The 13,920-nt window shown below is 43.5% G+C and overlaps 1 protein-coding gene across 4 annotated transcripts in view; it reads left to right on the forward strand.

The window, feature by feature from the left end:
- fancc (FA complementation group C) overlaps positions 1–13,920 on the forward strand; it is a 35,199-nt gene that overhangs the window by 14,890 nt on the left and 6,389 nt on the right. For all 4 annotated transcript variants that reach the window (XM_010876130.3, XM_010876131.3, XM_010876133.3 and 1 more), the window contains exons 5-12: positions 2,265–2,369; positions 3,572–3,636; positions 4,105–4,269; positions 4,522–4,678; positions 6,877–6,932; positions 7,825–7,924; positions 10,237–10,312; positions 10,776–10,872. In XM_010876130.3, the coding sequence (XP_010874432.2) occupies positions 2,265–2,369; positions 3,572–3,636; positions 4,105–4,269; positions 4,522–4,678; positions 6,877–6,932; positions 7,825–7,924; positions 10,237–10,312; positions 10,776–10,872 (821 nt within the window). The remainder of the gene's footprint in view (positions 1–2,264; positions 2,370–3,571; positions 3,637–4,104; positions 4,270–4,521; positions 4,679–6,876; positions 6,933–7,824; positions 7,925–10,236; positions 10,313–10,775; positions 10,873–13,920) is intronic.

Raw genomic sequence — 13,920 nt, forward strand, 5'->3', positions numbered from 1 at the left:
TTTTTATTTTATTGAACTAACCAAAACATTTGATGTCAAAATAAGCTGTTTGCTTATGGGCAAAGATTAACCTATACCAGCGTGAAGGAAAGAGGAAAGTGTGGAGAAAGAAACTGCTCATGATCCAAAGCATACCACCTAATCTGTGAAACGTGGTCGAGGTTGTGTTGTCTTGGGCATGTATGGCTGTCACTGGAACTGGCTCACTTGTCTTGACAGATTTGACTGATGATGACAGCAGCACGGTGAAATTTGAAGAGTACAGAAAAACTCTTTGCTCAGATCCAACCGAATGCCTCAAGAGTCATTTGACTGCATTTCACCCTGCAGGACAACGACCACAGACGTACTGCGAAAGCAACCAAGGGGTTTTTCAGGGCCGAAAAGTTTAATGTTCTTGACTGGCCAAGTCAATTACCTGACCTAAATCTAATTGAGCAAGTGTTAAACTCGCTGAAGACGAGACTGAAGGCAAAAATGACTAGAAACAAACATGAACCAAACATGGCTGCTGTACAGCCCTGCCAGGGAGGATACCTATATTCTGGTGATGTCTATCGGTCACAGACTTCAGGCAGCCATTTAATGCAAAGGATTTGCTACCAAGTACTAAATACAATGAGTTTAAAGATTGTTAATCTGTCAAATTACTTTTGGTCCTTAATGGAATTCTGTACAATTATGTAAAAACAGTAAATCCTACAAGGGTTATGGATCTTGCAGCACAGTATTTCCAAATGCTTTCCAGATGCTTTAGAGAGCTGTATTATGAAAATACTAAAACATTGTCAACCAACCTTTCCCTGTGGATTTGGGACAGTCAATGCAGAAACATGTCTTCCGAAGTACATCTGATGCTGTTTTGGTCCTTATGCTGCTGTCTCAACCTGGAAGTCTATACCGGGAAACTTGCACGCTGGAAGGAACACATTCTGCAGGCTTCTACCTCGATTGAACTCACTGATGCCCAAGCCGCCACAAAGCGTCTCTAGAGTGCGATAAGGAAATGCAGCCGCATTCAATTATCATCCCCTCCAACCCAGACAGTGTTGGCCCATTGCACCTCCCTCTGTGGGACTCCGTGTGTAATCCTTGATCTATGTTCAGTTTTTCCTTTAAATAATAAGGAAAATGATTATATCGTCAGAAGGTAGATCTGCACCGCTACTGTAAGATGCTTTGTAGATTCTGCACTGCTACGACCTGAGAGACTAGGTCAGGATTATCTACAATCTGAGATCATGTTTCACCCTCTGTTGTGACCCAAGCTCCGACTGTACATGCTTGTGAAATCAGCCGAGTTTATTGGTGTATCTGAGGCCTCTCTGAAATATGCTTGTTAAAACCAGGGCCCCGTGGAAGAATGTTAATTTCTGAACAGGCTCATATGTTGTCCATACATGCGCTCTCATGTAACCATTGGAATGCCTTTCTTGTCCACATATGGTTGGAATGATATGATACGATACCATAGGAAGTGATGTATAGTAATGCTATGCACTCATTAGCTTTGAAGTGGTGGACACAAGAAGGTGCTAGAAGGATGACTTAGTGTACACACACTTTCACTATCTCATGAAAATGCAGTTCGGATGGGAAACACAAACTTTATGCCCTCCCCGAAAACACTGTCTAAGTTGCTAGTGGAAGTCGAAGTTAAAATAGTTGCAACTCTGACCCTTGAAGTCAGTAACTTGTTGGCTTGCCGTAGGTGGTCTAACCATTCTGAGAACAAACTGATTCTGCCTTGTGTTGGGTGCATCATTCAAGTGGACACCTGATCAAAGTAAAGTTGTCTACTTACAAGGAACGAAACCGGCTTGCCACAATACTGCATCCGTGAGCAAAGTGAAATCCCGTAAGGCACCATGTTATTTCGGAGCTTGGGCAATTTCACACAATAGAATGGATATGCGTGCCTAATTCAATGACCTGCGTGGGTTTCTATCTGATTTAGAGACTTGACACGTGAAAGATGAAGTAGCTAAAATAAATGTGTTATGATTTGAATTGAATTGAAGAATTCCAATGTGTGCCTAAAGTAATGTTTTTTTTTAAAGCCTTAGCCACTCTTTGGAAGTTTTGTCAGCCTAAGATGGCAAGCGGGTGGGTGGGTGGGTGGGTGGGGATGGTGGTTGGGGGGGTTGGGGGGGTGGCTGGTTTGGGATTCATAGCCCCTCACTCACTGAATAACACACAAACACATCATGTTAATCACTGTCAAATGTACCTTATTCCTAATGAACAGTTTTTCTGCTCCACAGAATGTGTTATATCAGCTGGCTATAGAGGAAGACAGTGCAACACACATGTTAGTGAAAAGTGTGGGCCTGCCACTAAAGGAGTACCATGGGAAGGTTTTAAGAAAGGTAATATATTAATGCTTTAGATGTGTTTAAATAATTGTATCATGTTACATTAAATAATCATAACACGGTTGTATCTGTCAAAATCCGCAGTTCTGTAACAATGCCCGTTTTATTACAGTACTTGATAAACCCTTTTTCAAGTGGCAAAAAATCTCCAAGGATTACAGATGGAGAATTGCAATAGTTAATAGAATTGATACAGCTTGGGGTCACAAAGTCTCTTGCCGGAAGAGAACAACCCTTCCAAACCACAAAGTGCCTGGTGTTTTCTACACTTTATTGGACCTTTTGATTGCAAGGTTCATGGTCTGATGAGTCAAAAAAATTAGTGTTTTTTTTTTTTTAACACCAGAGGTTGGTTTGGTGTAAAACGAGCTACGGTCATGCAGATTAGAACCTAATACCCACTGTGAAGTATGGTGGTAGATCTTTGATGTGGGGTTGTTTTGCTTCCAAAGGTCCTGGGAGCCTTGTTAGGGGTACTTGGCAACATACAGACGAGTGACAAATGAAAGGAATAAGTGGAAGAACATAATGAATGCAGTTGCTTTCATACCGGTGTACTGCCTGATACAATTAAGCAATTAACATCCTATCATGCTCTGTGGCATGTATTAAAATGCTGAGCAGGCCCAGTTGACCTTGATTTTGGATTAAGATGGCAAGAAGAAAGGATCTTAGTGACTTTGAAAGAGGGTTCAGTATTGGGGCACAGATGGCAGGAGCTTCAGTCACAAAGACTGCCCAACTGCGTAGTGTTTCAATAGGGACAGTGACTCAAGTTATGTCTGCATTTAGATCTATGGGAAAAATAATCAGTAAATTGGGTCAGAAATTGTGGTCGACATCGAATATTTGATGACCGTGACACTCGTGCATTACTGTGATATGTAAGGAAAAGCAGAAGAGCATACAACTCAGATATGTTATCTTGGCGTGTCCACAAAGTACTAAATTCAGGGGTACCAATAATTGTGGCATTCATGTATTGAATATTTTTTTTTTTTTGTTTTGAACAATTTTTATTAAGTTAAATGTTGGCTTCATATCAAGTTTATGAACCACAATGACCTTAACCACAATATAGCCCTTTTTGCTAATACCTTGGGTGCCAATAATTCTGGAGGACACAGTATTTCATAATGTATTTAAATAACCGTATGGAGATGTGTATCTGTGTATGCTTGTCTCTGTAACTTCAGATGGTGTGCTTGTTAATGGAGGAGGTTGGGCAAAGCTGCAGCAGTTTGTCTGACCCTAACCTTAGGTACAGAATCTTAAATTTTTCTTACCACCACAAGCGTTAATACTACCAATAATACCATCCCTACTACTACCACCACCGCCACTGCCAGTACTACTACCACCACAGTGACCAATACTACTACTACTACCACTGCCAATACTACTACTACCACTGCCAATACTACTACTACCACTGCCAATACTACTACTACCACTGCCAATACTACTACTACCACTGCCAATACTACTACTACCACTGCCAATACTACTACTACTACTACTGCCACCACCAATGCTACTGCTACCACCATTATTTCTACTACTACCACTGTCACCACCATTACTACTACTACCGCCAACACCAATACTACTACTACTAACAACCGCCACCACCAATACTAACAATAATACTGCCACCACTACTATGTTTAGCTCTGTTCCTCTTACTTTTCATTACTCTGTTCTCCTGATGTGACCTCATGTCCCGCAGGTGTTCCTGTGACAGCGTTCTTGCTGCATCAGTGGCATGTGTCCCCTTGGTTTCATGTCCTGAGACGGCACCTCTCATTAGATCGTTGCTGCAGCGGCCATTGACCTGTGATAGGGCAACTCTCAGCAAGGACTTCCTGGATGCTGTAAGCTCCGCCTACTCCAAGTAAGGACGTAGGGTGTGAGAACCTCCTTCAGCAGTTCCTACACCCTCAGTGTCTGAAGTGCTGTTGTAACATAAGTGTAGAAAACATGTTTGCCCATGGTAAAAACACACACATCATGCATCTCCCAGTCTCACACTCCCTTCACTTTCTGTGAGGATTGGTTGAACAGTGCAATTCTTGACTGACATTGATCTACATCCCAGACCTGACTGACCTTGCTGTATCTATCTATCTGTGTGTGTGTGTTACAGAAAGCAGTTGTCTCTGGAGCTCCAGTCAGTGGTGTGTCTGTGGTGTCATAGTCTGACCAGCCTAGAGGGGGCAGCAATGTCTCTCTTGGACTCCGTCCTCTCCGACTCAGCCACAAGACCACACGGCCTGGAACACAAAATCACTTGCTCACTACTGGTGTGTGTTTTAGATCAGTGATACCAGGGCGCATCCTTAGTCCTCCATCAGTGGTTAGGTAGACCCAAGGTCTGGGTCTGTGGTGTAGGAATAACTACCACACCTGAGATGGAGAGTGAATTGGGTGCTAGTGCATCCTAGCAGTATAGTCATTCTTAGATTCCACTGCCTTCTTGATGTCCGCCTCTCGTCTTAAATTCTCGGAGCGGTGTATTCTGCCTCTCTTCTTAAATTCTCGGAGCGGTGTATTCCGCCTCTCGTCTTAAATTCTCGGAGCGGTGTATTCCGCCTCTCGTCTTAAATTCTCGGAGCGGTGTATTCCGCCTCTCGTCTTAAATTCTCGGAGCGGTGTATTCCGCCTCTCGTCTTAAATTCTCGGAGCGGTGTATTCCGCCTCTCGTCTTAAATGTCACTGATTAGTTCGGAACTCCTCTCATCTGCTCGTGTAGGTCTTAAACTAAACCCGGCAGACTCTAGGCCCTCCTTGGAATTAGTTTTGCCCCCCCCCCCACCATGAACTCCTTTGCCCATCCACACCTCTTTCTGTCTTCCCATCCTGCCGGTATATATTTATTTACTCTACCTCATATCGTCTGATTGGCCTGTCATTATAAGGTTGGCGTTTCACAGCTCAGGGTTGGTTTGTTTGAGGGCATCTGGCCTGCTGCATCCATCAGAACGTCTGAGCAGTGAGGGAGGCCTAGGTTGGGTGCCACTTACTCTGTGTTTGTTTGGATCGTGTGTGTATATTCATGTAGTGTGTGTGCGCGTGTATTTGTAGAGGTTGTGTGATTCCGTGTGTGTGTTGGGGGGGGGTAGAGGTTGTGTGTGTGTGTGTGTGTGTGTGTGTGTGTGTGTGTGTGTGTGTGTGTGTGAGAGAGACAGGCGTAGGAGCTGCCTGGCTCCCTCGGTTGTTTAAACTGCAATCAGAAATGTGAAATGAGGCTCAAAACATTCCTGTTTTGAGCCTTTTTCTGCTTCCTCCTCCCTCTGAGATGGAGGTTCAATAACAGTAACCAGGGCCTTCCTAGGCCCTGCTGGCCTGCCAACAACAGGATGTTTGGTGCGTGTTGTAATTGAACCTCCTTCAAGTGTTAGCGGAAGGCACGGAGGAGGAGAACGATAAAATCCCATCTGTTTTCACTAGGGGAAACCATCATACCACCATCACACACACACACCCAGTCACACCCAGACACACACACACATCCAGTCACACACACACACATCCAGTCACACACACAGACCCACGTGCGTGTCTCCCTTGTTTAGTCAACTGAGCCAAGGAGTGGCACAGTACTGCATGAGGAATATGTATGGTGTGTTGTGAAGGTGTGTGTCAGAAGATGGGAGATGTCAAGTAGAGGGAGGTTGTCCAGGCACAGGTAGATGGAATAGCGCGCCTTGACCACTGGAGGGGGACGTTACTTTTACACAGACAGGTCTTTTTAATCCTTATTTTACCAGCTATGTTGACTGAGGATGCTTTGGCATTGCACAACTCTACGCTTCGTATCATTTAAGCTGCCTACCACTTTTTAACCTTTTATTGGAGCAACAAAGTGGACGCTTTTGGTTTTGTCCCAAAATTGTGCTTAACTCCCTATAGTGCACTGATCTAGCCCTGTGGGGGGGTGTTGGAATTATACAAACCAACATTTCCCATAGACGCTCCCCCATGGCCTCCCCCTCTCTCATACAGCATCAAAGCCTCAGGAGAGACAGGTGGTGTTCCTATATGAAGGGTTCTTGCTTTATTACTATGAAAAGGTCTGGAGGGATGGGAACTGAAGCCGTGTATCTTTACTGCCTGCTGGCCCATATGAGAACTGAGAGGAATGGGTGAGGGAGGGAGGTTAATAAAGGATGTTTTCAGGATAAAAGATGTATAAAAGGGTGCGGGGGGGGAGAGGCACGCATGTACAGTGCAGCTGTCGAATGTTTTCACCGAGGCATTTTAAAACGTGTTAAATCCAAACCACATGACGAGTGTATTGGGAGAGGCAGAGGGAGGGAGAAGCCAGAGATGGTAGTGGAGTTATGAACTAATGGCGGGGAACAACGTGTGAAAACAGGGTAGCGTCATTTTGATGAGGGTATTTTGTAGACGGTATAGTAGTGACACCGTGTGGGGGACCAGATGAATTGATACAGCCCGTACTGGCCACCCCTGGCATGTAACTGTGTTTGTGTTTCAGCCAAAAGCCTGCTCCCTGCACGTCTTCATGTTCCTAGTAGTGAATGACATCTTCAGGTAAGCAGTCGGGACACATTCCTACACATGAATAAAGTCGATATATCTGTGTGTGCGTGTTCAGTGTTGGCTGGATTGCTTGAACAAATTGAATATGTTGCTGATAACAATTAACCGATTACTTAAAAAAAATCATAAATAATGTGATCCCTTGGATTATCCAAAATGAGTCACTATCTGATTACTTTTATATTGCTTCTAGTACCCAGAAGTTTTTTTTTTTGTGCTGTTTATTTGGTTTAGAGGCTGGGTTAGTACCCATTGGGCAGGAACAGTCAGCTCCCAAGCCTTAAGGGAATATTCATCAGCAGCCTTGTGTGCTTGGAGGGCCTATATTTGATTGAATAGCTCCCCATTGGTGCAAGAATCTGTTGACCCAAGTAACTGATGGTCCAAGAAACTGATTGGTCCAAGAAACCGTCGTTTTGCGGATGTCATCAACCTGTAGGGTGAGGAATCCATTGCGGCTGCCATGGCGCCCACAATGTCTGTCTCAGGGTGGTCAGAAAATCCGGAATTGGAATAAACTGGGAAAAGTTTAGATCTCGCTATAGCTAGGTTGTTAAAGAGATCTGGGACCACGGCCATTCCTTCAGTTAAAAGTACAACTACTAAAATTTGTGGGAACTGATGCCACAGTGCCAGGGACACAACCCCTCTGGTTCTGGACACCTAGGGACCTTTTTTAAAAATACAGTTAAAAATACTTTTAGTACCTTAAATAGTTAATCTTACATAGAAGCAAATACCCTTAAAACTGACACTGTACACTAACCTCATAGTCAAATATAAAGTGTGAAAAAAAACAAGCAGAAACTCAAAATGGATTTTACTGTCACTGGCTTATCTTCTTGGCATCCTGGGCAATGTTCAACACTTGTGGTCTCTGTAGGTCCATGCTGGTGCAGGTGGAGGGTAACCAGAGGCTGCTCTCTCTCATCCACACCTTCACTCTGTGCTTCCTTAGAGACCTGGCAATGCTGCAGTCTCAGGTAAGAACCCTCCGAAACATTGAACTAGAATGTACGTAGAGCCTCTGCTTGTAAGAATTTTACTGGCAACCTCATGGATCCAGTCAAAAATGTTAAACCCACTGACAAATAAAGGTAACCTAATTTAACAAATTCTGATTATACCTTTTATGCAATAATCTACAAAACACAATTTCATAGGGCTGAAAAAATAAGTACACCCTTACCTGCTGAAATATCTTCATGTAGCTTCATGTGACTGAGAAGAATTTTGACCATTATTCTTTACCATACTGCTTGTAATTGCCATATTTGTATTGACATACATAGAATGTCCTCACATTCTGCTCAGGAATTTATTGGTACAATATGGAATTCATGGTTGACTTTATGATTGGAAGTTGACCAGGCCCTAAAGCAGCAAAGCAGCCCCAAAACATAATGCCATGGGCCTGGATGCTTCACAGTTTGAATTAGGCTCTTCTGTTCAAAGGAAGTGTATATCGTTTTCACCAAAGATGGTGACTGGCATTACGGCCAAACAGTTCCATCTTTGAGCCATCTGTACTGAGCACATTGTTTTAGTAGTTTTGGTCTTCCTCCTTCCTTACCTCCCATGTAGGCCAAGTTTATGCCGTCTTTTTCTGACAGTTGACTCATGTTCTTCAACATTGATCGTGGCAAGAGGGGTGTGTAGATCATAGATGTTTCCTTAGGGACCTTCGAGAATTCTATGAACATCTTTCAATCACCTCTTGGGCACAATTTGGTGGGACAAGATTAGATTAGATTCAACTTTATTGTCATTGAACAGTACGAGTACAGTACAACGAAATGCAGTTAACATCTGACCAGAAGGGCAAATAGAAGAGGGCAGGAAATGTACAAGTATTAAGTTCAACAAACAAGTATTGTTACAAGTGTAATGTGTAGATGTGCACTGAAGGCAAATACAGTACAAATGGCAATTCTAAATAAGCAATGAAGACAAATAGGCGAGGGCAGAAAATGTACAAGTATTATGTGCAAGTGGGAATTTTATAGTTGTGCGATCAGGCAAATGCAAGTACAAGTGGCAATTCTGAGTGTGCAATCAAGCAGGTTGTAGGTGTAAGGTAGTCTGTGCAGCATGTGCTGGTGCTGGAACAAGGGGACCTGTACCGCCTGCCTGATGGTAGGAGGACAAACAGTTTGTGGCCTGGATGTGAAGGGTCTCTGATGATGCCGCGCGCCCTACACAAACACTGCTTGCACTGGAGGACTACGATGGCTGGGAGCTGGGCACTAGTGATGTGCTGGGCGGGTTTTGCCACCTGTTGTTGGGCCTTCCAGTCGGCCACGGAGCATCCGCCAAACCAGACTGTTGCACAGTTTGCAAGAATGCTCTGGATTGTGCCAAGGTTGAAGCTCACAAGGATCTGGGAAGACAGACGGGCCTTCCTCAGTAACAGGGTGCTGCTCTACGGTGGTTCAGTTCTTATTTGAAAGATAGAACCTTTTGTGTTAATATTGGAAATATATCCTCATCAGCAGCGATCACATGCGTTGTATATGCTCCCTTTGGGATCCATTCTCCAACTCCTTGAAGTCCCTTTTTGTCTTCCTTAAAGATATTAAGTGCTGGATGTCTAAAAACTTTCTACAACTTAATGAGAGTAATACGGAGGTTGTACTATTTGGCCCCCCCAAATCAGTTGAGGAACACACATGTGCACCCCCTTGCAAGACCTTTACGTGTCATCTTTGATTCAACGTTAAAATTTGACAAAAATGGATTCTGTTGTCAAAGGTTGCTTTTTTCATCTGAGGACTATTGCAAAACTAAAATCCTTCCTCTCTCTTAAGGACTTGGAAATTGTTATACATGCTATTATATCGTCTCAAATTGATTATTGCAATTGTTTGTACTCTGGAATTTGTCACTCATCATTATCAGGAAGGCTGGACCCTCCTTAATTACTCTGTAATGATTGTGTAATAAACCTGATTCAAATCTTAGGTGTTTTTTTGTGCTGGTAATATAGACCGGTGTATTAACTTATTCCTCATAAGGACATAGCATTTGTTTTATTCAAACAGTGTGATTTGTGAAAGAGGAAAAAGTTTCCTGGGAGTGTACTTAATCTTTCTGTTGATTCCAGCAGTTAAATATTTTTGCAGCACATGAATTTCACAGTAGTTAGGTTTGTATGTACGATGTGATTTCTATTTAGGTAGCTTTGCATTGTATCCCCACTAGGGGGCATAGATGATGTAGTATATCCTTTGTTTCCTCTCACCTGTGTCCGTGTGTGTGTGTGTGTGTGTGTGTTTGTTTCCACATCTCATTTCAGGAATGTGTGTCCTTTAAGGCTTTTTTCCCACAAACACCCCAGAGCCTACTAGTCCCTCTGCTGACCCATCCTTCAGGTAGTGTGCGTGCGTGTGTATGTGTGTTTAAATCATCCTATCCTCGTGTGGTTTCCCAAACTACATGACTCTACCCTGGAGTCCTGGCTTGTTGATATAGGCCATCACAGTGGTTCCCAAACATTTCCAGTTACTGTACCACCAACAGAATTTTGCTCTGCTTGGAGTAGCCCTGAAGTACCCCCTCATGTTAATTTCACTAGTAAGCCTATGGTGTCATGAGTATTTTCAAGTTCCCTTGTGGAGAGGCCAAGTACTCTCCGGGGTCCTAGTACCCCTGGTTGGGAACCACTGATCTAGAGACATGCTTGTTACCAACCCACACGCAGGGTTAACTATTAGTGTGTGTGTGTGTTTCTGATCGTCCACGTGTGTGCATCCACCTGAGACCAGCGAATAACAGGACACTGAGTTTTCTGACTTCAAGTCAATACTTTTTGTTTTTCCACCCCCCCTTCCCCAGAGATGGCCCTGGAGGCGTGGCCACAACACCTGACCTGGGTCGCTGCGTCCCTACGGGCCCTGGTGGAGGAGGCAGAAGGGGAGGAGGAAGGCAGCGGGTGAGAGAGTGTGGTGGACATGGAGTCCAACAGGGAGTAGTTCCTGGACCACAGGAAACATGGCTTTTCTTCTGTTAGATTTATAAAACATTCTCTCAATTGCAAATCATCTTTTGTTCCTGTCCATTCGTTGCATTACGATGACTTTTCTTTGAAGTATATGCAATAATCTGTCACAAATCCCTGACGTTTCTTGGAAAGGTTCTGCCAGTTATGAGAATACTCAAGTGCAGGATGGCATTTAATTTAGACCCAGAGCGAAGCAACCACGTCTCCCTGGTACCTACAAGCAGATAGTACTATAAGTGCATCTCAATTGCAAAACCTTGGAGGACTGTGCACTGATCCGTTTTTGACAAATTGTGAGGCGATATTTACTTCTACATATTATTTCCCAATGCACTTTTACATAGGTTCATCTAATAAACATTTCTGTCATCACACCACCTTATTTCCAATGATGGCCACAGTTTAATATTTTAAGGTGTGATATATTGGTTTTATATATTTATATATCCATGATCTGCCTTGACCCAAGTTCAGTACCCTGATGTTCTGACCAAATATACAGTAGGAACCAGACATTATTTAAATACATCTTTCCTAAAATATAAAGCCTTGTATAAACACCTTAAGCACTTCTCAGTGATTGTGCATGTAGGGCGAGTGCTCTAGTGTGAAATGGTGATGCTGTGGGCTTGAGTTTTCCCTGAGAAATGTTGTACGTTTTGGTCACTCCACCATTCATTGACTGAACACGTCAAGTGTTGAGTGCCTTTTCTTGTGAATGTACTGAAGAGTACTTTCATCAATATAAGATGCGTTATTAACATTTATAAACGCAAAAAATGACACCTTAGTATAAAACTGTAGTCCTGTCAAGATGCAGCTTTTTATAACAGCTAAAAATTTGAAGGTATTCAAAAAATAATTTAACAACATTAAAAAAACTACTTGTATATGTATATACACTGATCAGCCATAACATTATGACCACTGACAGGTGAAGTGAATAACACTGATAATCTTATCTTGGCACCTGTCAGTGGGTGGGATGTATTAGGCAGCAAGTGAACATTCTGTCCTCAAAGGTAATGTGTTAGAAGCAGGAAAAATGGGCAAGCATAAAAATCTAAACGACTTTGACAAGGGCCATATTGTGATGGCTAGACAACTGGGTCAGAGCATCTCCAAAACTGGTACTATAAGTGCATCTCTGGCAAAACCATTGTGGGGTGTTACCGGTCTGCAGTGGTCAGTACCTATCAAAAGTGGTCAGAGGAAGGAAAAGCGGTGAACCGGCGACAGGGTCATGGGCGGCCAAGGCTCATTGATGCACATGGGGAGTGAAGGCTGGCCCGTGTGGTCCAATCAACAGATGAGCTACTGTAGCGCAAACTGCTGAAAATGTTGCGTATGGGAAACCTTGGGTCCAGGCATTCATGTGGATTTTACTTTGACATGTACCACCTACCTAAGCATTGTTGCAGACCACGTGCACCCTTTCATGGCAACGGTATCCCTGATGGCATTGGCCTCTTTCAGCAGGATAAAGAGCCCTGCCACAAAGCAAAAATGGTTCAGGAATTGTTTGAGGAACACAACAACGAGTTTAAGGTGTTGACTTGGCCTCCAAATTCCCCAGGTCTCAATCCAATCGAGCATCAGTGGGATGTGCTGGACTAACAGGTCAGATCTAGGGAGGCCCCTCCTTGCAATTTACAGGACTTAAAGGAACTGCTGCTAACGTCTTGGTGCCAGATACCACAGCACACCTTCAGAGGTCTAGTGGAGTCCATGCCTCGACAGGTCAGGGCTGTTTTGGCAGCAAAAGTGGGACCTACACAATATTAGGCAGGTGGTCATAATGTTAGGCTGATCGGTGTATGTTCAGTCAAATAATGGTGGGTGTGAAGACCCAAATGTTTTTTCTCAAGCCCTCAGTGTTACGGTCACCATTTCACACTAGAGCACTCACCCTTACATATGGACAATCACTGAGAAGTGATAAATGTGGTAATACAATCTGATAAGGTTTAATATTTTAGGAAAGATGTATTTGAATAGTGTCTGGTTTGTACTGTACTTTTGGTCAAGTCCTGGGACAGAAGACCAATGCATCACACCTTAAAATATTAAACTGTGCCATCATAAATACACTACCCGTCATAAGTTTGGACAAACTTTTGACTAGTACTGTATATTAATTTCAATATCCGTAACTATCTATCAACTTTTAATGAACCTTTTATTAATGGTACCTTTTTATAGTGTGTTTCCTATTTGGTATTAACTGGGGATGTTTCATGGTTTGGAAGCTATGCCTCTTCAGCAGCACCAGCCCAGCTCTCGTTTCTCTCTCCTTGGCTGTTAACTGGGAGGTTTTATGGATGTGTCCCCTGCTATAGAACATACTAGCCCCTCTCGTTGTGTGCTATTACAGCCTGTTAGCTTGAGAGCAGTACAAGGGTAGAAGGTTGGTGTGATAGAGACTGCTGATAAAGACATTGTGATTGATTCATGGATAGTGATGGCAGAGAGAGAAGAGAGAGATGGTGGCCCAGTCCAGGGATTGGGACTGATGACTCGCTGCCCTCCAGCTGCGGCTTCTAAATCGGCCCATTATCCTGACCGCTCCATACCGGAACGCTGGGATAAAATCCCTACCTCTCCCAGCCAGCGGTGGGAAAGAGCTTTCAGAACAGAGGTACAGCTGCCAAGACCTTCTGAACTGAGCAGTTTGGGAGTGGGAGGAAGCAAAGGAAATAATGATGGAATTGAGGAAACGTGAGAGAGATTGTTACTCAAACTCTTTTATCCAAAGGCTGGTGCAGCTGTCTGACCTGTTGCTTGACTGTCTACCACTGAGGAAACCACCCCTTTTCAGTCTGGAACTAAACTCCTCAGTCTGAAAATACCTTTTAGTCTGGAACTAACCCCCTCTATTTAAAACTACCTCTTTCAATCTGGAACTAAACCCCTTTCAGTCGTTGAACTACACCCTTTCAGTCTGAAATCAGCCCCTTTCAATCTGAAAACTCATCCTCT

Source organism: Esox lucius, chromosome 13, assembly GCF_011004845.1.
Source record: "Esox lucius isolate fEsoLuc1 chromosome 13, fEsoLuc1.pri, whole genome shotgun sequence".
NCBI lineage: Eukaryota > Metazoa > Chordata > Actinopteri > Esociformes > Esocidae > Esox > Esox lucius.